The 26,114-nt window shown below is 36.8% G+C and overlaps 1 protein-coding gene and 1 long non-coding RNA gene across 4 annotated transcripts in view; both read left to right on the forward strand.

The window, feature by feature from the left end:
• Positions 1-858: 858 nt before the first annotated feature.
• On the forward strand, positions 859-7,518 carry LOC125620394. Its single transcript, XR_007352024.1, has 3 exons — positions 859-1,000; positions 3,453-3,575; positions 6,702-7,518. It is a non-coding gene; the product is annotated as an uncharacterized LOC125620394 (long non-coding RNA).
• Positions 7,519-18,529: 11,011 nt separating this feature from the next.
• LOC107141458 (putative selection and upkeep of intraepithelial T-cells protein 1 homolog) overlaps positions 18,530-26,114 on the forward strand; it is a 29,513-nt gene continuing 21,928 nt past the window's right edge. For all 3 annotated transcript variants that reach the window (XM_015484703.2, XM_048815428.1, XM_048815427.1), the window contains exons 1-2: positions 18,530-18,684; positions 25,004-25,084. In XM_015484703.2, coding sequence (XP_015340189.1) covers positions 25,009-25,084 — 76 coding nt within the window. In that variant the 5' untranslated portion in view covers positions 18,530-18,684; positions 25,004-25,008. The remainder of the gene's footprint in view (positions 18,685-25,003; positions 25,085-26,114) is intronic.

The raw sequence follows: 26,114 nt of genomic DNA on the forward strand, positions 1-26,114 counted from the left end.
ATATATATATATATATATATATATGATATAGTTATATTGTCTGTTTCATTTTATTATTCTTCCTATCCCCATATCCTCTCCAATTTCATCCCTTCACTCCCCTCTACCTAATATAAGTTAACCCTATTCCTCCCGAGTGTCTCAACCCTATTGTGAATTAGCATCTACATATTATAGAAAATATTGGGTCTTTGGTTTTTATGGGATTGGCTTATTTCGCTTAGCATGATATTCTCCACCTCCATCCATTTANTATATATTTTTTTTTTTTCTTTATCCATTTTCTTTATCCATTCATCTATTGAAGGACACCTAGGTTGGTTCCATAGTTTAGCTATTGTGAACTGAACTGCTACAAATATTGACGTGGTTGCATCAGTGTAGTATGCTGATTTTAAGTCATTTGGGTATAAACCAAGGAGTGGAATAGCTGGGTCAAAAGGTGATTCTGTTCCAAGTTTTCTGAAGAATCTCCATACTTCTTTCTTATAATGATTGCATTAATTTGCAGTCCCATCAGCAATGTATGAATGTACCTTTTCCCCCACATCCTCACCAACATTCACTATTGTCTGTATTCTTGATAATTGCCATTCTGACTAGAATGAGATGAAATCTTAGTATGGTTTTTATTTTTATTTCTCTAAGTGGGAGAATATCTTTACCCCATGCACCTCAGATAAAGCATTAATCTCTGGGATATATAAAGAACTCAAAACACTTAACAGAAAAAAAAAAAAACAACAACAACACAACAACTCACAAATAACCCAATCAACAAATGGGCTAAGGAACTGAACACTTTACAGAAGAATACAATCCATCAACAAATATATAAAAAAATGTTTAACTCTCTCTCTTCTAGAGCATATACATAGACGTCCACCTCCATGTACTCTTCAATGTCTTCATGGGTTGAACTCAATGCCTGCTCAATTCTTGTTTTGCATAATCTGTTCTGCGACACTTCTTATTGTGTATGTGCCATTCCGAACCAGAGGTAAATGGGGTTAGTAGTGATGAACTCTCTCTTGGTTGCTCTTATTTTCCTAGAAATCTGTTGGGGTTGTTCAGCCAAGTTCTTGTGACGCTTTCATCAGCACCAGGAGGATCTGCTGTTTAGGTGGCATCTCCGAGGATCATATTGCAACACTGAAATTGTTTTGGGTGTCAAGCACAAAAGCTGCTCTCACTGTTGCCAGTGTTTCCAACAGTACAGGTGGCAAATCACCATCTGCTACATATTGGCTTCAGAAAATATGGCTGAATCTAGTCACTCTTTAGGTATATTCTGGATCCACTTACTTGTTGGTGTACATACATGACTCTATGTCAAAATTTCTTATCTATTTGGGCCTTAGAATCTACAGTAAAATACAATGTCAAATATAAATATTCTCCTTTCAGTTCCAATACTAACATATACCCCAAATCTGAATGCAATTTCTGGAAGTTTATGAAACTTTGAAATCCTTCTGTGGACCAATTATTTATGAAATATGGTCATTATTTATAGTAAAGTTAATAAAGTAACATAATTATATTTAAAAAATGTGATTTTCACACAATTTTTCATCATTTAGAGGCTAAGGGAAATGTATAGGCAGGATACTTGAAGCATTGCTTCCAAATCATAAAGGAGAATTTTAGAGTTAGCCTGGTCACCAGCAGGGGTCCTCTGTTGCCGCATTTTTCATCTTCTTCTTAGGTAGGCCTTTGGACCACAACACGCATAGACCTGTATTTTGAAATTATAAAGTCTTCCCTCAGAACTTTTGAAACTAATGAATAAAAGGCCCTATACCTCAGTGTCAAAGAAAAATAAATAAATTTATAGAAAATAAATAGATTTATATTAAAAATACAAGCACCCATATACAATGTGGGGGAAAATATGGAGCAGCTAAACCATATTTTAAGTTCCCTGGACATCTTTATTTTAACTGTGAGTTCTTACTCCTGAAATTTCTGTAGGAGGAAATGTGAGGAGCTGAGAGACCAGGGCCCAGAATGCCTTCACCATTCTATTTTTTTCTTCCCAATTTGGATGATTTTATTTCTTTTAATGCCTTATTGCATTTACGAGGACTAGTATAAATAAAAGTCATGAAAGTACTATAGAATTACTATCTTTCAGTAAAATGCTAAATAGAAGTGTCAAGAATGGCATCTTTGCCTAATTTCAGTTCTTAAACAAAAAGCTTTCAATTTCTCACCATTGAGTACCTTGTTACTTGTGGGTTTTTTTTCTATGTGTGATATTATCTTCATTTCCTTTTGAGTTACTTAGTATATGGAAATGTAACTGATTTTTGTACTGTTGTTTTTATGTTAAGAATTTTCTGAATTGTGTGTGTGTGTGTGTGTGTGTGTGTGTGTGTGTTGGAAGGGGTGTGTGAGTGTGTGTAGTCTACATATTGTTGGATCATGCCATCTGCAAACAGAAAGAGTTTTACTTCTTTCAGCACATTTATTTTGAAATGAGTTCCTTCTATGTCTAATTTGTTGACAAGTTTAGTTGCGAAAGGATGTTGAATTTTGTCAAATCCTTTTTATGCACATAATAGGATGTTGTGGTGATGATTATTAATTTTATTAATGCTCTATATCATACTTATTGATTTATGTATGTTGACCCATTCTTGATACCCAGGTTAAATCCTACTTGGTCAAAGTGTTTTAGTGTACTGTTGAATTTACTTTGCCAATTTTTTATTGAGGACTTTTGCAAATGTGTTCATCAGTAACATTGGCCTGTAACTTTTTTATGTGTGTGTGGTATTTTTTTCTGCCTTTAATATCTGGTGGTGCTGGCTTCAATAAAAAACCTTGGTAGTGCTCCCTTTTCTTCCATCTTTTGGGAGAATTTAAGAAGAATGGGTTGCACCCCACCTATTTATGATATGTTAAAATACACCCTACTGTCATGTGTATCTAAAAACAATAAATAAAAAAGAGAAGGATTAGTATTAATTCTTTAACTATGTGGCATAATTCACTTGTGAACCAATTGGACTTGAAATTCTCTTTTTGGGATATTTCTGATTACTGATTTAATCTGCTTACTTATTCATGATCTGTTTGGCTAGAGTCAGTCTTGGTAGGTTATGTGTTCCCTCTAATTTATTTATTTCTTCTAGGTTTTCCAATTTGTTGTTATATAGTTATAGTATGTGCCTCAAATCCATTCTACTCATCCCAATATTCCCCAAATTTTCATCCACTTACAAACTCAAAGTTGATGATAAAAAGGATAGTAACAAATGAATATTTAAAATTCATTTTATGTAGCTATTTCAAGGATTAATTGAATCCGTCTCTTTTAAGTGGTAAAACAATGAATCTAAAGGACAAATTCTAAGTACAAGTAAAGTAATATTAAATGTTATTCCTGTACATTCCTTCCCTCTAGTACATTCTCACAAATTTCCTAATTTTTGCATCTTTCTCAGTCTTTATTTCAGATCCTTTCTTTTCCTTGTACAATAGCTGGATGAAGGACGTAATATTTGTGATAGTTGTTTTGGCGGTATTTTTCACTATCCTAATTGGATGCCTAATATGGAATCTAAAAAGTAAGTGAACAGGAGGACTCATGACTCTGAGACTTTCTTCTCGTACAAATTTATTTTACATTGCCTTCTAAGGCCCCACTTTATATCTTGTTTTTAGCCAAGGTTTACCTATTTCCCAAGAGAATGAAAGGTTAAGTCTCAAAATGTATTTATTGAAGTTATTCGTTAATATTCTTTGGATAAATTGTAGTCTGCCCCTCTCTGAGTGAGCTTATTTCTATCCTGTCTATAATAAAAGAGTGACTCAGCTTCTTTTGCCCAGTCCTTCAGCTAATAAGACACAGAATCCTAATTCTGCTTCTCAATTTTTTCATTCTCCTCCTATCATGTAGACAGAGTTGACATCTCTTATCTCTGGCACCCTCCCCAAAAGAATAAAATTCGGTTTTCTCCAAGCACGTTTTGTGACCCTGTTTCCCAAATAGATCAATTTAACCTCCTTTTACTTATTTAATTCATTGAAAAATTGCTAAGATTTAATCCTACTTGACTGTCCTTTACCTCCTTTACTCCAACCTTCTTGAAGGATGCTCATTATTCTATACTTTTGTTCAGCCAGAGAATCCCAGGTGATAGGTATTAAGGTGGAAATGACTCCTTTTATTTCCAAAATATTGTTTCTGATATAAATGAGAGTTAACATGTCCATATATATAAGATTCCCCCAGCACCTCTTATAATAAAACTGCGATTCATAAGGCCATAAGCAATTTCCATTGTTTTCTTGATAAATTTTCCCTAAGGTCCAAGTCTTAAATCAACATTGACCATATTATGTGTATCACTAGATGTTAGAAGAAAAAAATAAGTATATAGAATAATGAGAGGAAAAGTATCTTGAGCTCACAGTTTTACCTATTTCAAATAATTTCTCATAAATAAAAGCAACAAATAGTTAAGGATTTATAAAATGCACTATGACTGTTAAGTCTATAAAAATTGAGAAAAATTCTTCCCAAATGGAAAAATAAGAATATTAAAAATATATTAATAGTATATAAGAAATAAGTAAAAGAATTCAGTTAGAACTCAAATGTTAATTTAAAATAAAGGTCATGTTACAGTTACATAGTAAAGCTACTTGAAGAAAATAATTTGAAAATATAGCTAGCCATCTGTAACTACAGGTACACAGATTAAACCAAATGCAGATCAAAAGCATATTTTTAAAATTGTGCCTGTGTTGAACATGTAGAGACATTTTTGTCATTAGTCCATAAATGATATAGTATAATAACTATCTTCTTAGTATTTATATTACTAAATGATTTTATATAAGGGATTTCCTCAGATTTTGGTATTTATAGGGTGGAGCAGGAGCTAACTGGAAATAACTCATCATGGGAACCAAGTGATTACCATGTATTCATAATCTAGTCACTGAATATTAATGACTTTTAATATTACAGAAAGAGTGATAAGAGATTATAGTTTTATAGATGTAAAAAAAAAACACTACCTGTTGGGGCTGGGTTGTGGCTCAGTGGTAGAGCACTTGCCTACCATGTATAAGGTTCTGGGTTCAAACCTCAGCACTACATAAAATAAATGAATAAAAATAAACTGGGTCTAGAGTTGTGGCTCAGTGGTAGAGCACTTGCCTAGCATGTGTGAGGCACTGGGTTCAATTCTCACCACCACATATAAATAAATAATAAAATAAAGGTCCATCAACAACCAAAAAATATTAACAAAAAACATGCATATCAGCTGCTATGGTTTGGATCTTAATTCTCTTCCACCCCCACCAAAGGTTCTTTGTGGTAAAGCCTGGCATTATTGGGAGGTAGTGGGAGGTATTAGTGGGAGGTAGTGTTTGGGTTATGAGAACTTTAACCTAATCAGTGCTTTAATCCACTGATAACTATTAACTGTGTAGTGATTGTTTTAGTCAGCTTTTTCACTGCTGTCACTAAAAGACCTGACTAGAACAATTTTAGGAAAGGAAAAGTTTATTTGAGGGCTCACAGTTTCACAGGTCTCAGTTGATAGACAGCCAGCTCCATTCCTCGGGGCTCCAAGTGAGGCTGAACATCATGGTGGAAGAGTGTGGCATAGGGAAGCAGCTAACATGGCAATAAGAAAGCAGAGAGAGACTCCACTTGCCAGATATACACCCAAAGGCATGCCCCCAATAACCCACCTCCTCAGCCACACCCTGCCCACCCTCATCTACCATTCAGTTAATCCTCTCATGGGATTACTTCACTGATTGGGTTAAGGCTCTTATAACCCAATTGTTTCCCCTCTAAACCTTTTTGCACCATCTCACACATTAACTTTTGGGGGATACCTCACATTCAAACCATAATAGTAACTATAGGCATGTGTTCTATAGCTGGAGAAGGTGGGTCATTGGGAGCAGATCAAAAGCATATTGTAAAAATCGTGCCTGTGTTGAACATGTAGAGACAAGGCTTTGGGTTTTGTATCTTGTCATGGTGAGAAGAGCTCTCTCTCGCTGCTTTTTGGTGCAGAGTCACTTTCCTTCACCACACTCTTATATCATAACATTTTGTCTTGCCTTGGGCCCAGAGGAAGGGAGTTGGCTGTATATAGAATCAGACCTCTGAAACCATGAGCCCCCAAATAAACATTTCCTTCTCTAAAACTGTTCTTGTTGGGTATTTTGATTGCAGCAACTAAAAAGTTGATGGAAATAAGCAAGCTAGAAAAATGAAGGACTGATATCAAAGCAGAATTTAACAGATAATCCTGGTGGCAGTTCGGAAAGGCAGAATGCTTCTAGGGATGAAGGCAGCAAGGACTATGCTGATGAAGTTTCAAATGGAATTACATTGGAAACTGGATTAGAGGCTGTGCATATCACACTGTGGCAAGTTTGGATACATTTTGCCCATGCCTTGAGGCTTGGAGGGAGGCTGAGTTTAAAGGTGATGGACTTGTTTATCTGGAGGGAGGAAATTTCAAAGCTGCCCATGTCCCACCACAGTTTATCCTCAATGACAAACCTGGAGCTGTAGGATTTAATGTTTCCCTTATTGAGTTTCAATCTTGCTTTGGTCTCCTTCCTTTTTTCCTGTTCTTCCTTTTTGGAATGGGAATGTTTATTCTGTTCCTCCATTGTATATTAGAAGTATATAACTTTCATTTTTACTTTTACAGGGCTCTGAAATGAGTTTGCCTTGAGTCTCAGAGAAGATTTTGGACTTAGATTTTTGACCAATTCTGCAATAGTTCAGACTCTGGAATTCTTGGGAATGGACTGAATCTATCCTACCTTGTGAGATGGGCATGTGCCTTTGGGGCTTGGGAAAAAAAATATTATAGTTTGGGTCTTAAATGTTCACCATAGGTCCATGTAGTAAGGCTTGGTCCCAAGTTTGTTGCTATTGAGAAGCTTTAGGAGGTGAGGCCTAGTGGAAGTCTTTGGATCATAGAGAGTATATCCTCAAAATGGGTAGTAGGACCTCTTTCTCCATTGTTTCTGGGCCATGAGATATAAATCTTTTCTCCACCACACTCTCCAGCCATAATGTACTTCCTCCCCACCTGAAGCCTAAAAGCAATAGGTTCTTCTGATCACACATAGGAACTTCCAAATATGTGAGCCAAAATATAATTTTTCTCTTTATAAATTGATTAACTCATATTCATGTTATAATAATGGAAAGGTGACTAATATATCAGCCAGTCAAAATCTGTTTATATATTTGGATTTTTAAAAAATAATAAACTATTATATAGTTTTAACAATTTTAGACAATTATAAATATACATATTATCTGTACCTTTGATCATATTAATGAAAAATGAGATGTTAATTTTGGTATAATTATGATATGATAGCTATATTGGAAAAAAGCTTGTTCTCTATTGAGATATACTGATAAATTTATAAATGAAATTACAACATTTGGGAATTGCTTTAATATAATATGGAAATCAGTGAAGTGGGTGCAGGTATAGTTAAAACTGAAAATAAGTTAATATTTATTTAAAGTATGTGATGGGAACATGAATTATACATGTTACATTTATGCATTTATATGTTTAAAATTTTTGGGTAATAAAAGAAAAAATACAGAGTGCTGTGATAATTCTTGGGAGATGGGGAAATAAGGATTAAAAAAACACTTAAGAGGGTGTTTAGGAGAATTTTATAATCACATAAGTTAAATACAAAGTCAGTTGATAAACATCACATCAGGAAGAGTTTCAGAAGGATATAGTAAATTGTGAAAATATAAGGAAAATACAATAGCAAAAATGAGCTATTATTAGAGCCCTTGCCTAACATGTGAAGCCCTGAGTTCAATCCCCAGTACTAAAAAAATAAGAAATAAAAATAATTTTAAAATAAGATATATTCAACAGGGGTGAAGATACACACATAACAGTATGAGAAATACAACACATTCTAATTTAATTTACAAAAAATAACTAATAATTATACACAAAGTGGCAACACCTTTTTTTCTGATTTTATTTGTTATTTGTTCTTATTAGTTATACATGACAGTAGAATGTAGTTTTACATATTATACACATACGGATTACAGCGGCCATTCTTCTGGTTGTACATGGTATGGAATTACATTGGTCTTGTATTTATATATGCACAGAGGAAAGCAATGTCCAGTTCATTCTATTACCTTTCCTATTCCCGTTAAGCCACTAATGACATTCCTTTTATTCCCCTTTGACAAAATGGCAACACTTAAAGATTTCATAGCATTTTTTTTCAGAATTGAAAGATTTGTGAAGCTCATCTTAAAAATATAAAAGCAAACAAACAAGGGTGCTCCAGGTGATTTATACTGATTAGATAAAAGTGCATAACCACTTTGGGCAGACTTCAGGGAAACTGCAGAATGAAATATGCAAAGGCAATATGATACATAAGTAGAACATAATGTCATTAAATAAATGGAAAAAAAACCAAACATCAGAAGTCAGAACAAAAAGGAAGAATAACTTCATGCTGTGTAGGGAGAAATTATTATGAACCTATGCTGCAGTCTGGCTGGGCAAAGTAACCGGGAGGTGACAAGCAACTTGAAGGTTGAAACGGGAACTGCTTTATTACGGAAAAATAACGGTATATATACCTAACTGATTACACACAGCTTGACTCAATTAGCATCATCCAGATACAGCAATCAGCCAATAAGGAATCTCCACCATCTTAATGGCTCTGTGGCGCTGCCTCACAAACCACTCCTCCTGGCAAACTGCCAGGCGCCATCTTGACTTGATTCGAGTCCCTCAACATCTCCCCCCTTTTATTTTATTAAACAACAAGTATGTGATTTAGGGACCATGCCTGTTTTAGGTCCTTACCCATCATTGGATGGTCTGACTTCAAATCGTCAGCCTCCTGGCTTAGGTTGGTACCATTGTAATTGGATCTTACCTGTCTTTGACTACCAGCCCAAAACACTTAGCCATACTTGTGGATAACGACCATAGTGGTTTTTACACAAACACCATAAACAACCTGCCACAAGCAGAAAGGAGGAGGATACAAAATGCCACGATACCAAGCCATTGACTGCTCCAAGTGAGAAACCCCTGGAAAAACTATACCACAGATGACACCGTCAGCAAAGATACCTTGGTACTATTACAATTTGTTGTCATAATGCATATAAGTGATACACAGTCCAAGTAAGTTCTATAAGCAGCTCAAAGCAGAGGAATCCATTAATATGTCTTGAAGTAAATGTTGATGCAACAGTTTGTACAGTTTGTTGTGATATCTATCAAAGAAGCTGCAGCAGCAGAAACAGCAAGAGCTGTGATGATGGTAGCTGTAATTCCTTCTTCCTGTAACTTGCATATGGGTTTGAAGGCATTCCCACAAGTGAGCCTCAATGTTTTTTACATTTGAAATAGGCCTTAATGGTGCTCATTATTCATTAGCCTCCAGGTGTGGGAGAACCATTGTCGCAGATGTAAGAATAGCCAAGCTGGAGCTCTGGATATCAGCTGTTATAGATTTGAGCCAAATCATCTTCTTTTTGGTCTGTAGAAATCGCTTTAGTTAGTCTCTCTGGAATCCAAATCGGCTGCTGCTCTCCCTGTGGAAACACACAAACAGACCCCCGACTCCAGACAATCACTGGGTCAGGACCTTTAATGTTAATAACTGTAATCTGATGCAGTTGTGGTAAAAACTGTAAAATACCAAAGCATCTGAAGGTAAACGCTATCACCATAATTGAAAACTGGAGTTCTGGATATCCTGTGGCAGCACCTGCAGCAAATAGGGAAAAACTGACAACTCATTAGTTATTGGCATTGGAAATGGCCAAACTTCAGGGGTGCCGGGCGCGTCCTCTGCCGCCAGCCACAGCATCCTGCTCCCCGGGCAGCCCCATGGGGGCGGGCGGGGAAGGGCCGGTGGCCGCCACTGCTGGCTGGAAAGTCCTTGCTGCACAGCGACCACCGCACTGCGCCGCGCCGATTCACGCACCCTCTGGTGACGAAAAGTGTTTAGTAGTAGCCTTTTGTTGTAACTCCTTCCCTGATAGTCCTTTCTCCTCTGAACTTTCTTCCTCTTTCTGACTAGAGTTCCTGGGCTTTTACCAACGTATGCCCTAACTGTTCTTGGTTTTACTGGGGCGCCTCCTTCCTTTAGCAATTTACTTAACACCCTTTCGGTTTGGTTCTTACTAACTTCCGATCCCATATTTCCATAACAAAGACAATACAACACACCAAGACAAAACAAGACAAAAACACACTGTATCAATCTTCTCCATTTTCTTGAAATGGCCATTTGTCCTCTCGCCCTATCTACTTCCTCAGGGGAGAGCAGGTTTCCTCCCGTCCTATCTATTTCTAGGGATGGGCAGCTTACCTTGTCTCTTACCCCCGAGTGTCCCGGAGTTCCCCTGTATAGGCCACCATTTGCCACAGTCTGGCTGGGCAAAGTAACCAGGAGGTGAGAAGCAGCTTGAAGGTTGAAGCGGGAACTGCTTTATTATGGAACAACAACTGTATGTATACCTAACTGATTAAACACAGCTTGACTCAATTAGTATCATCCAGATACAGCAATCAGCCAATAAGGAATCTCCACCATCTTAATGGCTCTGTGGCGTTGCCTCACAAACCACTCCTCCTGGCAAACTGCCAGGCGCCATCTTGACTTGATTCACGGCCCTCAACAAACCTAGAATTATATAACTATAATTCAGTAAGAACTGAATTTACCTGCACTGATATTGCTTAATTAAAGAAGTTCTTGAATACTAATTTAAGCAAATAGCTCACCTCTCAGGACAGAAAATTCTTCACTTGAACAAACAGCTTTCTTACAAAAGAAAAAAAATTGCTTATTAAAATTCTTTTAAAAATCATCAATCTAAACTATTGTCATGAACTTTGCTCATATTCATTTTCCTGAGAAGAACACTTACAAACCACTGCATTCACTCCCCTCAAACCTACAAACCTCTTATCTCTTCCTTCTGAGATGTTACTTAGATTCTGTTGAGATGGGCTCTTTCTTATACCAGTATATTTGATAAACATTGTTTGAAGAGTGGATTGTTCTGTTGATTTTTGTGGAAAGTTGGCATTTAACATAACTGACTGGTATTCTGTCCAAAAAACAACATATTTATTTCTCTGATTTTACTTTTCTGCTATTGTCTTAGGTAACACTAAGTTATGGTAGCAAAAACATAATTATACCTGGGATAACTGCTCTATAGGATGGGGAGTTGGATTTTATGGTTGTAGGAATTGACAGTGAAAATATAGGATAGTTTTAACTCCTTTGGCTCTTTTCAAAAATTTGTTCTAATTAGTTATACATGAAAGTAGAGTGCATTTTGACACATCATACGTAAATGGAGTATAGCTTCTCATTTGCTGGTTATACATGATGTAGAGTTACACAGGACATGTAATCATCTATGCACATGGGGTAGTAATGTCTGATTCATTCTATTATCATTCCTACCAACATGCTCCCTCCTCTCCCTTCACTCCCCTACGACTAGTCCAAAATACCTCTATTCTCCCCCCAACCTTATTGTGAATTAGCGTTCAGATATCAGGGAAAACATTCTGCTTTTTGTTCTTTGGGATTGGTTTATTTCACTTAGCATAATATTCCCCAATTTCATTCATTTAAGGGCAAATGCTATAATTTCATTCTTCTTTAAGGATGACAAATATTCCATTGTGAATACATATCACAGTTTCTTTATCCATTCACCCATTGAAGGGCACCTATGTTGGTTCCATAGTTTAATTATTGTGAATTGAGCTAACATTGATGTGGCTGTGTCACTGTAGAATGCAGTTTTTAAGTCTGTTGGATATGAACCTAGGAGTAAGATGACTGGGTCAAATGGTGATTCCATTCCAAGTTTTCTTCTTTGGACTCTTTAAATGAAACACATGGGAAATCAGTGAAATTAATTTCTATTTAAAATTATTCAAACACTATATATTTTTTTGGTCTTAGTTTTCTGCTGCTATAAATGGATCCACATACTGGGTAACTTATAAAGAATTAGAGATTTACTAAGTTCACAATTATGGAGGCTGGGAGGTTCCAAGGCCTCTGCTGAGGGCCTTCTTGCCTTGTCATCACATGGTGGAGGGCATTACCTGGTGATGACAAAGAGAGTGTAACAGTTGGTCTTCTTTCTTCTTCTTCTTCTTCTTCTTCTTCTTCTTCTTCTTCTTCTTCTTCTTCTTCTTCTTCTTCTTCTTCTTCTTCTTCTTCTTCTTTTTCTACTAATGAGATCGTGGGGGTCCCATCCTTACAACCCCATCAAATTCTAATTACTTCCCAAAGGTCTTATCTCCAAACACTGTTAACATATGGATTTGGGAAATAAGTTTCCAATGGATTGTAGATCCTCTATGTATAGAATCATGTCACCAGCAAACAGTGATTGTTTGGGTTCTTCTTTTCCTATTTGTATTCCTTTAATTTCTTTTGTCTGTTTAATTGCCCTGGCTAGTTTCAAGAACTATGTTAAATAGAAGTGGTGAAAGAGGGCATCCCTGTCTCACTCCAGTTTTTAGAAGGAATGCTTTCATTTTTCTCCATTTAGAATAATGTTGGCCTTGGGATTAGCCTAGCTAGCTTTTGCAATGTTGAGATATGTTCCTATTATGCCTAGTTTTTCTAGTGTTTTGAACATGAAGGATTGCTGTATTTTGTGTATGCTTTTTCTGCATCTATTGAGATGATCATATAATTCTTATTTTTAAGTTTATTGATGTGATGAATTAGATTTATTGATTTCTGTATGTTGAACCAACTTTACATCCCTAGGATAAACCCCACATGATCTTAGTGCACTATCTTTTTAATATGTTTTTTATACATTTGCCAGAGTTTTACTGAGAATTTTTGCATCTATGTTCATTAGAGATATTGGTTGGAAGCTTTCTTTCTCTGAAGTGTCTTTGTCTGGTTTTGGAATCAGGGTGATATTGGCCTCATAGAATGAGTTTGGAAGTGTTTCCTCTTTTTGTTTTCATGGAATAATTTGAGGAGTATTGGTATTAGTTCTTCTTTGAAGGCCTTGTGGAACTCAGCTGAGAATGCATCTGTAGCTCACTCACCCCCTCCCTTTCTACTTCCCAATCACGAACCTCTTTCTCTGGAGGTCTTTGGGACTGTGCTCTGGGGCTTGTGCACCTTTCACAGAGAGCTTTTTTGTATAGGGCTTTTCAGGACCAGTCTTTGTGAGCTCTGGACCAGCCATGTAATTGCAAGCACTGTGCCGGATTAGTGGCTGCAGAGGAGGGGGGAATTGGGGGACTATAAATACCTTGATATTGCTTCTAGGCCCCAGCTAGTGTCCCAAGCTGGAAGTTGCCCCAACTAAAGATGGTGATGGATAACCCAAGTCGGTGACAAATGTGTCCCAAGATCGAGGCAGATGCTTTCATAGATAGGGTGTTGGGTTGAGCCAGGTGGTGGCATTGTTTGGCGTGTTTGGAGATGCAGCTCTATTATGTGCAGTGCTGTGGCTGGTGGCTGTCTCCAGACCCTGTCCAATGTCCCCAGGTGCAGGTGACTATGGCAGTGTTTTCAGTATCCCAAGATGGAGGTGACCAGAGGGAGCCCCATGCTGGTAGATGGAGGTCCACACAGGAGTGGCAGCCTAGTGGGTCCTGCACAGGAGCAGCTGTCGGGGTTGCTTTAATAACTTGTAGAGAAACATTATTTCCACTGCTTGAGTCCTAGGTCATGGAGTGACAGGAAATGCAGCCTCCCTCTAGCCCACCCTTTTGAATCCTCCCTACAATCACTTTAGAGCAAAGTCATATACAACTCAACCTTTTGAAAAGCCAAAAACTTGTCAATAATGTTATCCATAATTCCTCTAATCCAGGAATAAATTTGTAGTAAAGTTCTGGAAAAACTTGAAAAATTAATTACTAAATGTAGTAAAATTGCCATAAGCAGTATGTAGTGCTGAAAGGGGGAAGAAGAAAAAAATGTGCAAAAGAAAGAGAAAAGGTAAGATAGAAAAGAATAATACACACCAAGGTAAAAAGAAAAAAAAAAGATTGATGTGAGAGGGGGATATTTGAAGACTTGAGACAGTAACAGGTAATAAGAGGAAAAAGAGAGGTTAAGAGGAGCAATTGAAAAACCTGAGTTAGGAAAACAAAGAATTATTCCAATTAATACTTTAAGACATTAGAAAAATACAATTCAAATTGATGTGGGAGCTATTTATAGTAAATCATGGAACAAAAATTCTTGTTGACTCTTGGTTTGGATTTCATCAGGATTTGGGACCTTTAGAAGATATTTGTCATTCTTTGGCTTCATATCTCCCCAGAGGTTCTGGGCTACAGAAACCACTCCCCTATCGAACATCTCATCAGATGGTTTTCATTTGTCAGCCCAGGGACATGAGCTTGGATGCTTGGAAGGTGTCATGCTATGTCAGTTCACTGTTTCTATTGTATACAGGAGCTCAGAATGTAGGGTTTTGGACTATTGTTATGACCAACATGGATCATTTCACACTGTCAGTCCTCTTCAAAGTGGCATAGAGCCCGAGACTGTCTTCAAGCACAGGACCTGTGGTCATGGGTTCTCTGTGTGCTCTCTGTGTTGCAGAAGCATCCCTCTTGACTAACATGGGTGTCTGTCCTAACATCCACTGCCCAAGGTTTTGAACCATAGGTGCTTCTTTCTTCCAGTGCCTGGGACGGAACAGCTGTCCTGCCTGTGTCCAAGCTTCAACTAGTTTTAGCCGTGAGTCACAGATGCTTTCTCCCTGCACTGCCAAGGACAAAGACTCAAGCCTGGTTCTGAGCTCTCATTTCCCACAACAGTGAATCTCAGGTGATCACTCCGTCTCTGTCTAGGCTCCCATAGAGGCTGTAAAGAGTGATGCATTAGGCTAGTACTTCCAAGGGCAGGTCTAGCCCACTCCTCTTGTTCTTGGTGAGGGTGGGGGTGGGGGTGGTGTTTCAGCAGTTTTCAACTAGCAACATTCCCTCTACAAGATCCTTCTAGATAGATTATTGAGGTATTTCACAGTAGGGGTACTCCCTCTGGTTATATTTGTGGCTATCTGAAGGTGAAGAGATTCCTTTCATTTATTCTAGGCTGTCTGGCCACCTGTGCGCTCCACAAACAGCTGCCATGCCCAGAATGACTTTTTGTTCTCAATTTGTGTTAAACTACTCGGTCTCCTTCAGTGACTCAGCTGTTCCTGTTATCTTTTCATTCGACCTGCTTTTCTTTCCAGGTGTTATTAAGGGAATGAGTGTACATGCTTTTCCTCTTCCTCTTTCTTTCTCTGTTGCCCATCTCCCCACTTCCTAACCTAGTCTGGGTTCAAGTTAAGGAGCTCTGTCCTTATTTTCTACTTTGATAACCAAACTTCAAGTCTCTGTAGGTCTCAGATTCTCCAATGTTGAGTCTTAGAGCATTTATTCTGTAACTCAGACCTTTGGTCAGCTGTTCCTCCTTTTGGTGCTGTGGAAGAGTCAGGATTTCTGCCTCATTCCTCTCCACTTCAATCTTCTCTTAATTTTATCAAAAATTTTAACACCAGTCTATAAGATCTCCCTGGAGCCCATTTATCAGAGAGGGTCTCCACTGTGCTTGTCTTTCCTTTAGCAGGTAGCAACCTGCTATTGATTTTTACCTGATGCTTGCCACCACGATGAAGGTTTTCTGTGGTCCTATTTAGCTCCAGTCTTATGTGTTTACATCTCAGATGTGAGTACTTATCAATCATATTAGTTTTCTCCATTGGGAGTTGGTTCTAATGGTCAAGGCCCAGTACAGTTTTCTAATCCTCCATCAGGGTTAGAGAAACTGGGGGATTTTTTAAAAAAAATTAACAATGGGTCCTCATTTGTGTCCTGGGAATGATAGTTTCCTGCTCTCTGCCTGCATCTTAGTACTTTTGTCCTATAAGGGAGAAGGCTCTTACTATAAATTTTGCCTCTCCTGCAGAGCAGGCTCCTATCCTCTTCCTGGCTTGCATAAGAAGGAAAGTTTTCTCCAATTTTCCATCCTACCTTCAATCACTGTCATGAATACGAAGTGAGGTTCACAGGCGGTTTCTCACAGGTGGTTGCAAACTCTTTTTGTGTGTGTACACATTCGAGAAATTACTCTTTCATGTACACTCACATTTGGGCTTAATTTATTCATTAATATTTTATCTGATGTCTTCACACAAGTTTGTATGGTGACTAATTTTCTGTGTTTTGCTCCTGGTGTGTCAGTGCTTTTATCCCATCTTCTTGGAAATCCCAGGCTGCATGTTTCCCTGAAATCTCTCCAAGGATCGAGTAAAGCTGTAATTTTGCTGATTATCTAATTTTTCCATATTCTTAAGTTTGTGGCACTTCAGATATTCTGGTGAAAGGCAGAATCTATAACATTATATTCGAATAAGTAGAAAATGTAAGTTTGAATAATGTTTCATTCATATTTTTTTCTTTTATAAATGCTGCCTTATATGAATTCTCTGGGGGGAAAAGAAAACTTTTGAAGTTGATGTAAACACTCCTACTTTGTTAGGTTTTCCCATCTTGACTAGGTAAACAGTGAAAGCATGTATTCTCATTGACTTATATGATAGGTGAAGATAACAACACATGAAACCACTTTTCATTTGCAAGATGAAGCATGCATTTTCATAACATTGCAGTCCCACACACATAATTACAGCATAACCATATTCAGAGAACATCAGAAAAATAGGATTTTAAGTTACTTTCTAAAGACCTAGTTGAAAAAACACCCTTACCCTCCCTCTCATACAAGGCCTGAAAAATCTTAAGGGCAAGTCAGAAGTATGCATTACTATAGAAAGATAGCTTTCAACTTCAGTAGTAAATGCAATCATCTGGGAGAATTTTTTAAAATACCAATGGTATTCCCCACAACAGAGTATTTCTCAAGTGTTTCATAGATGATTTTAAAGTGAGTTGACCAGGTATAAAATCTTATATGAAGGGATACCAAAAATGCATGGTAAACATGTGAGGTAGGAGATGGATACAAGGTGCAACCATTCATAGGAAACTAAATAAAAATTATGTTAAGACTTTTACATCAGAACTAACCCAAGAATTACTCTGGGGTTGATGCTGCTAGAAGAGTGGAGAAACTTCTGGATTGTTCCTCAAGTTATTTCATTGTTAATGTTTTAGTCACAGAATGGGTGACACTGGTGGCTATATCCACAATCTCTCTCCAGATTCTTCTGTGCTTATTTTGGCACCCATTGTTCTACGTGCTGGGAAAGAGCTTAGACAAACTCCAAGTCTCCAGGGAAAAACTAGGCAGGGCTTTGCCATAAATACCTGGAGATAAAAAGCACACTAGATTCAGGAACTCTGTTAGTCAGCTTTCTGTCACTGTGGCCAACATACCTGATGAGAACAATTTAAAAGAGGAAAAGTTTATTTTCCCTCATAGTTTCAGAGGTTCAGTCCATGACCAGCTGACTTCATTGCTCTGGACCTGGGGTGAGGCAGAACATCATGGTGGAAAGACATGGTGAAGGAAAGATATCAGCTCATGGCAGGCTCAGAAGTGAAGAGAGAGAAGAAGGAGCCAGGAGGAAAAGATATAATCATCAAGGGTATATTTCCAGTGACCCACTTCTTCTACTCATGTCCCACCTGCCTATAGTTACCACCCAACATAGTAGTCCTTTCAAATTATTAATCGAATAAGTGGATTAATCCACTGATTAAATCACAACTCACATAATTAATCATTTTACCTCTGAACATTCCTGCATTAACACAGGAGATCTGACAGGATACCTCATCTCCAAGTCAAAACAAGAACTAAGATAAATGATAAGATGTATGGATTCTGACTCCACTGAAGCCTCATCCTATAGCCATGGTCATCAGATAACCTGACCTTGTATATATTACATAAACTTAAATGTACAATATGCACATAAAACTTAAGTATTTATCAGATGTATTTCTTAAATTTTCATTTTTCATTTTTTTTTTCATTTTCATAATTATTTCCTCTCTCTTCAGCTCGCTTCTCATTATTCCCTCCTATCCTCTCTCCCACTCTGGCTATACTTAATTACCTGAAGTGTTTTGAATTCATTACCTTCTCTTATGTCTACAAAGTCAAGGTGCTTCCTCAGCCTGGAAAACTTACTCTATTCCTTTGAAGTCTTAATTGGCTACTGTTTGCTTTGCTTCAAGACTCTTCTCAGTCATTATCAGCTCTCCAAAACCTTCCTTGAATGGCCAACCTGAATTTTGTGCCTTCAATTTGTGCCTCCACATCTCCATTTCTTTCCTATCTATGTGCAGATTCAGCATTCAGAATCAATTCACCACAGTCCTTTTATTCAGCAGGAATGGTATGAAATTTATAAATGAGATTTTTTTCTTCTTTCCATTGTGAGGTAAGTCATGTTGGTACTTGAGCAATGCCAGGTGCAATCATTCAGCTGAACAGAGTGCCACCCACAGGTTTGTATAAACAATCATCCCTTGGAATTTCCCATGGAAAGGGACTTAAGTATCAGCCTAGCAGAATCACATGCCCAGAGTTTGACAGCAGGAGTGGGGATCCCCATCTGACTCTGGAATATCTCGCCTTGACTGCAGAAAAACTGCTGAAACACTGTTAGAAATTCAGGTAACTCAACTGGAACTCTTTCTGCAGGGTCAAGAGTGAACTGATTTAGGATTACAGGCTCAAGTTAATGAGGGGATTTACTAGGGTTTAGGTTCATGGTTTTCTATTAATGGATAGTCTACTTATTCTATACTTTCCTCTTCTTGCACCTTCTGAGAGGACTTCTGTCTCTAATTTCTATGGACTTGACTGACCTATATTTGAAGACTAGTGAGATCTGGGAGTGCAGAAGGATGTAATGCATTGGGCAGTCTTCATCATTGTAGAAGAAAAATATTTCTCAATCTTTCTTTATGGATCAGTTGAATGTAGTTTTGTGTCTCAGCAAATATTGGGCTCAATTTCTGGAGATGGCCTGAGAACAAGAAAAGAAAATAGTGTTTCTGTGCATGTTATTCCTCTATCACCTGTTTTTTCACAAAGGGAACTAATTCTTTGCAACCAGAGTACTTCTCCTTTAGTGTTGCTAGTTGTGAATAATAAAAATAGAATGAGAAAGAGAAAAATCTCATAATGAAATGTTTATGATGAGCTTTTTAAAAAATATGATATCTGAATTCTTTCATTTTCTGAAATAAGCACTGAAAAACAAATACTGCATGTTCTCAATCATATATGGATGTTTAGAAAGTTGATTGTATACAAGTAGAGAGTAGATTAGTTGTCAGTAGATTCTAGGTAAGGAAGGGGAAGCAGGAAGAGAGGAAAGTCAGACAGTAGGTACAAAAATACACTTAGGAGGAGTAAGTTCTAGTGTTCCACAGTACCATAGATTCACTATATTTTACAACAATTCGTTATGTATCTTTCTAAAAAAAAAACCTAGAAAAGAGGAGTTTAAAGGTTCCCAGCACAAAGAAATGCTAAACGTTTAATGAGAAGGAAATGTTATCCACGATGATTTGAATATTACACATTGAATTATCACATTGTACTCCATAAATATGTACCATTATTAGATGTAAATTTAAAATTTTTTCAAGAAAACTGAACTATTTTTTACTTTCAAAATATTACATGAAAGACTTAGTAAAAATATTTGAAATCATCTACTCTCAATAGTAAAGAATGACATATCAGAAACACTTTGATTCTGCTTAAAATAAATGCATAACAAAAAAGGGATGGGTTGGGCATTGTTTCTGGGTCTTACTGAGTTAAAGACATTCATCTCTTCTTTTATGATCTGATTAACTTTTCTGGCCGGTTGAAGGTGATTTGTAACTTTTATAGTATTTAACTGACATATTTGCTTTCTGTTTGAACATTTGAAAATTTCTTTGATAAAATATGTATACACATGCTGTATGATTTTAAAAATGTTAAGTGTACTGCTCTGTAGCGTTAAGTGTAGTCATGTTGTTATGCAACAATCATCACCATCCCTCCCTAGAAATCTTTCACCTTCCCAAATTAAAACTATTAAACACTAACTCCCATTGTTCAAATATTTTTTAGAACTCATCTATCTAGTAAGAAACATGTACCTAATTAGGATTATTATTTGAGTGAGATTGGAATTTTGGGGTTCATTATAGCAATATTCCAAAGGACAATGTTTTCTATATTATGATCAATGCTTGGGGCTGGGGTTGTGTCTCAGTGGTAGAGCACTTGCCTAGCATGTGTGAGGTACTGGGTTTGATTCTCAGCACCACATAGAAATAAATAAAATAAAGGTCCAATATATATTTGGCTTTCTTTTTAAATTGCTTTTTTTTAATTATCTTTGGAGAACTGCAGAGTAGCTGTAGATAGACTTAGCAAGAGTTTTGTCCTCAGTCTAGTCTTGCCCTTCAACTGTGGAATAAGTTTGTATAATTACCATGGGGAAACTTCAATCCTATAAGGTGCCATATCCTGTAATTAATATTAATAGATAATATTAATTTGGTCACACTTCCTGCCTGAAACATAGTCTGTCATCAGCAGTGTCACTCATGTAAAGTAACTTGGAAGAAAAACAGGCAAAAATTTATGATGAAAAAATACAGAATATAGTTGTTATTATTTTTTGTGGTGCTGGGAAAATGTAGTTATTACTAACTCAACTGGTTGCAAAAATATAAACATGGAAGTTGTAGTACCTTCCTCCATTGCTTGCTCTGTATAATACTTGCCTTCAGTCAGCACCTTAGCTAGATGAGGTCCTTCAGAGCTCTATCCACTGTGGATCTGAGCCCTTGAATCCCTACTCTCATTGGGTAACTTCAGGTCTCTATGGACCAGGAGTATTGGTCAAGTCACCTCTGTGACCCCTGGATCAGTCTCTCCAGTCGTGCAGTGATGTACTTTTTCTGATTCTTGGTTAAATGGTGTGAGAAGCTCCAGGTTGTTAGGGGAAAGTCTCAGCTTCTAATTCATCTCATTCATAATTGTGTCATATAGTGAAAACCTTCCTCTGTGAGATTATGGGACCTCCAAACACACTGCATTGAAGACTATAAGAGGGGAAGTAAACATTTTTTAAGTAGGTTATAAGGTCACATAATGAGAGGATCACCTTCCATATCTACTCCTTGGTTTCCAGGACCTTGCATTCTGCTATAGAATGAAGTCACAATCAGTTATCCACTAGTTTAAACAAATCCCACATGTTCTAGGACTAGTGTTACACCTCAGCCTTCCTCAGGGTTCTATCAAATCAGTTATATCTAGGTCATGGGCACATGGTAAGCCTGGTGAATCCCATGCCCCTGAGCACATTGATGCACTTCCTTTGCTATAAAATGAATTTCCTGGTCAGAGACAATGTTGCATGTGATTTACAAAAAAAAAAGGGAATGAAAAGACATTTTTATGTGTATGAATATCTGTGCATGATGAAGTGCGACCAGCTGGGATCTCACATCCAATGGGGAAACTTCAATCCTATAAGGTAGAGTCAGTATCCATCCCTTGAGTATAAATTAATGTTTCCTCTTTGATGGATGCCACCAGCTAGCCACGAGTCTCCTGAAATAATAAGCTGAACATTCAGGGGTGATAGCTAAATAATCCTAAAAGCAAGGATATCCATATTGTTAATCCTATGCATGGCCCTGTCCCTCTGTTCCCAAATCCCCTTGCCCCATGTCTCAGCATTTTAGGCTGCCTTAGAGTGTCTTTAAATTAGCTTAAGAGTCTTTATAAATGTAGCATTTAATTATTGCTCCAATTCTGAAACCCTTAAAATTAGACCTTGGATTCAATTCTCATTTCCATCTCTTATAATTAGGGAAAAAATGAGCTTTTCCAGAGTTAGGATGGAGACCCCCTGGTTCTCAACTGTGGATTCATTGCTTTTAATTTTTCCTTTTCATCAGGTCAATCTTCTAGGACAGTCATAAGAAGGTAGAGAACTTTGTAGTCTTTATAGTTACTTTTTGATCATACCAACCACACTATTTCCTTTCCTTCCTTGTGCCTTCTTCACCACCTGCACTTGATCCTATACCACCAATATTCATAATTTGAATAAATCTGGTGCTGTGGCATGCTATAGATTTCTTTTTTCCATTCCTTTTAGTAGGGTCAACTGTGCCTTCCCCCAGTGCATGAGAAACCCAATTTCAGAAACACATGTTGGGAATCTCTTTCTGAGAACTACATTCAATACAAATTCCTGTTACCAGCCAGGATTTCAGCAAGAAATGAAAGAATGCTCAAGTTCAAGGAATATTAATTAAAAAGCTTATTTATAAATGTGCAAATAAGATGTAGAGCAGTTTGGAGGAGCAAAGAAGGACCCTGGAGCTAAGATAAAGAGATTGTGATCACCCATACACCTGAGGAAGTAAAGGCAGGAAGCAGTAACCAAAACTTATGGGCAAAGAGGGCTACAGGGTATGTTTTTTGTTTGTTTAATGTTTGGTTTTGTTTGTTTGCTTGCTTAATGATTGGACAAATAGCTCACACAGCAACCCAGCAGAAAAGTCTGAGAGAGCAAATATTCCAAAGTCATCCTCTTTCATTCCTGTAATCTGCTTATTATTTCACCAGAAGCCACTGAAAAGAGAGCCAATTGCTATTCAATTCTCACAAAATGAAACTAAGGATGTTTCATTTTGTGAGAAACAGAGAAAGGTGGAGAAAATGGAGATTGTATCTGGGGAAGCAAATAGGAGACAGCCAGCACATCTAATATATGCTGGACACACTACAGGATTCTGCAACATATTTTGAAGAGAAGTTATAATTCCTATATTAAAAATCCTAAAAATCTATAGCAAAGTCATGTACCTTAACAATTGTAGCAGAGAATAATATGTGTTCATAATTTACTAGGGTAAATATTAAATTTACCCTAAATAGGTAAATTAAAAATAATTGCATAGAAATCTAAAAGTTGACCTGTTCAAAATTTAATTGCTTTTCTTCCCAAGGGTCTTATCATGACTAGTGACATAATGTAGCCACCCAGTTACACATCCAAGAAGCTCAGAAGTCATGTGAAAATACACCTCTGCTATTCCCTCAATTCAGAGACTAATTTAATCTAGGAGTTGTAAAGTTATTTTCTCTTTTATGTGGTGATATTTCGTTCCTTCCCCAGCAATACCTGTTTGGGTTGAAATACTCATTTGTTTGCCATGTGATGTTATTGCCTCCATTCCTTCCTCAGCCTTCAGAATCGCACTTCAAATATGTAAATCTCTATATACTGTGCCATGACTATAAATTCTTTATCAATAGCTAAAAATCATATTTTTAAGCATTTTTTGCTCCAAAACTTTATAAAAACTTAAACACTTATATTTAATTAATTTAGGTATGTGAAATATATACTCTTATGTATTTTTCTGGATAGTAAACAGAGGTACAGAAATTACACAAATAAGTCGAGGTAACCATTAAGTAGTAAAGCCAGGGTGTGAGTCTGATTCCAAGGCTCTCACTTTTCATCTCTCTTAAATATTTCAACAATATTAAAAGTGGTAAGAAAATTAATACTTATAGTCCTTGAGTTTGTTACAGTACTTATACTTTATAGTATAGTAGTGTCAGGTATTATTCTGGTTACTTTAGATATTATACTCCATTAATTCCAACAATAAATACAATGAGAAAGAAATTAATTTTCATCCCCTGTATATAGCTGAAAAATGGAAACACAAAATTTTAGTAATTTTTCTAAACTCATACAGTTAAATGACAAGGGTAGAATTTTGACTTGGTTGGTCTCTTTCTAAGACCCTGCTTTTAACCCCTATGCACGTGACTGCTTAGACTGTTACAATTCCCTTGCATAGAGGATAAAACTTACATTCATTAACCTGGCATGTGGAGCCTTCGTAATTTGCTCTCTGCCTCACTCATCATTCTTACTAGGTTTTGCTCAAGTCCTCTTGCTCAGCAAGGCTTCCTCATATTGAATCTGATGTAGGTCCTTGTTGCCTCATGCTTCATGAGAAAGCCCCTCTCTCTTCACAAGGTTGCACCTCCTCACTAGTAAAGCCTCTGTGGACCTTCTCCCTGTTATTATATTTATGTGCTGGAGAGGGAAGTGCTCTCCCAGGTTGCTAGAACTGCCTGTGTACACAGGGTTGCCATCAGCTATTTTTTTCCTCTTGTCTGTAACACTAGCACCTAGGAAGCTGGGTTTTTTTTTTTGTTGTTGTTGTTTTTTTTTTTTGGTACCCATTGATAACTATCACATTTATCTGCTGAGTCAAAAATCAAACTATCATATGAATGAAAAGCCAATTTGATTGAGGAAGCCAATTTAATTTTCCCCTTTGCTTTTTATTGACCACACGAGTCCACACATCTATCTCTAATTACAAGTTCTCCATGAAGATAAAATTCGGAAAACCATATTCCTTTCTGAAATGGCCACTCGGTTCTCCCCTAATAATAAGCCTAAATCTCTGTCTGTAAAGTTTTCTGTTTAAGTAAATATAATTATATGTGACAGATGTTTGCAGTACAGAGACTTAGGAGATAAGGAGTTCTCTAGGTCTGTCACTTTGAAAAAACAGGTCATTCAATGAAGTCTACAAAACCAGAAGACAAATGACATCTAGCTTGGGAAGAACTCACCCTTGAGTGGGAAAGACAGGTCAGTCTGGGCCTACTCATTATATTGCATATTCTTAAGGGTTGGGTTGCCAGAGTTAGTAAATCAAAATTTGAGGACACTAAATACTACAAAGGAAATGCTTATACTAAAACTTGCTTATTGTTTATCCGAAATTAAAATCTAACTGGATGTCCTACATTTTACCTGGCAAGTTTACTTGAGAGTTAATTACTATGAAAAGATGTGGAGGTGTTTGAATTCTGCAACTTCTTACTCCTGTTATCACTGTTTATGAACTTGCCTCATTCCTTATCACAGGTGCAATGAAAACTACAAGGGTACTTTTCTGCAGACTCTTTGTTGTCCTGTACCTCCTTCAGATGGTTACTCCAAGTTCAGGTATGATCTCTCACTTGTCCTTACAAACATAAGAAAAATGAAGTTTGCCAGGAAAAGCAAGGGTGAACTCAAAAAATAAGTTTTTTATTTACTTTTTGACAATTGCTTCTAAGGTTTAATATGTAGTAATGATATGAAGATGAGCACCATAGAATACAGCTTATATTTAGGAAGAATTAATAATTCCTAATGAGCAAGTTTTCTTTACTCAGATTTGTACTAGGTTCCAGGAAGGAAAAACAAATAAAGATAAATTAAAACTTGCCCTTGAGAACCTTTCATGTTGAGGAGACATGATTTATGTATTACTTTTGCAGAGAGGAAGTGGTGCAAGGAGTGGATCCATCTTGGAATCCCTGTGTGTTTTCAGAACAGTGTAGAATAAGATAAGGAAAGATGAAACAGACTAGAGGGATCTTGATAGAGGATGAGAATCAGCATTTGTCAAGGAATCTAAACAAGGTATTTGTTTAATACAGGTATTTAGAGATCCATAAAATTCTAAGACAACAAATGACATAAAAGTATAGATATTTCTAGTAAAAGCTGCACATTAGATGAAAAACATCTTACTGATACAACATTAGGTGGGATTCAGTCTTTTGTTAATTAAAATAAAAAATTCCACAACTATCATTGTACCTGTTTTAAGCATAACTGTGAGTGTGAACATACAAAGTATTTCCAGTAGAACTGCTGACCATAGTTTATGCACTATTTTACTATTATATTGAAAATGTTATTCTGAAGCAGTTGTCAATAACTTCTGCCAAATAGCATATGTGAGTTTGTTAGGTAGATGTTACAGGTATCAAAGTTTTTTTATCTTTTCCAAACTTATTGCTGAAAAATAGGATTTTACACTGATTACTTTCTAGTTTCTTATTAATGAGTATGGTTGAGTATCTTTCCAAAAATTTTGTATTTTCTTTTTCTCTGAACTTCCTGTTTATTTTCTAACTTCTTATTTCCTCTGCATTGTTAGGCATTCATAAAAAGCAACAAAGAAAAGACTAACCATTAATTTGAT

Source organism: Marmota marmota, unplaced genomic scaffold (genome assembly GCF_001458135.2).
Source record: "Marmota marmota marmota unplaced genomic scaffold, marMar, whole genome shotgun sequence".
In the NCBI taxonomy this organism is placed as follows: domain Eukaryota; kingdom Metazoa; phylum Chordata; class Mammalia; order Rodentia; family Sciuridae; genus Marmota; species Marmota marmota.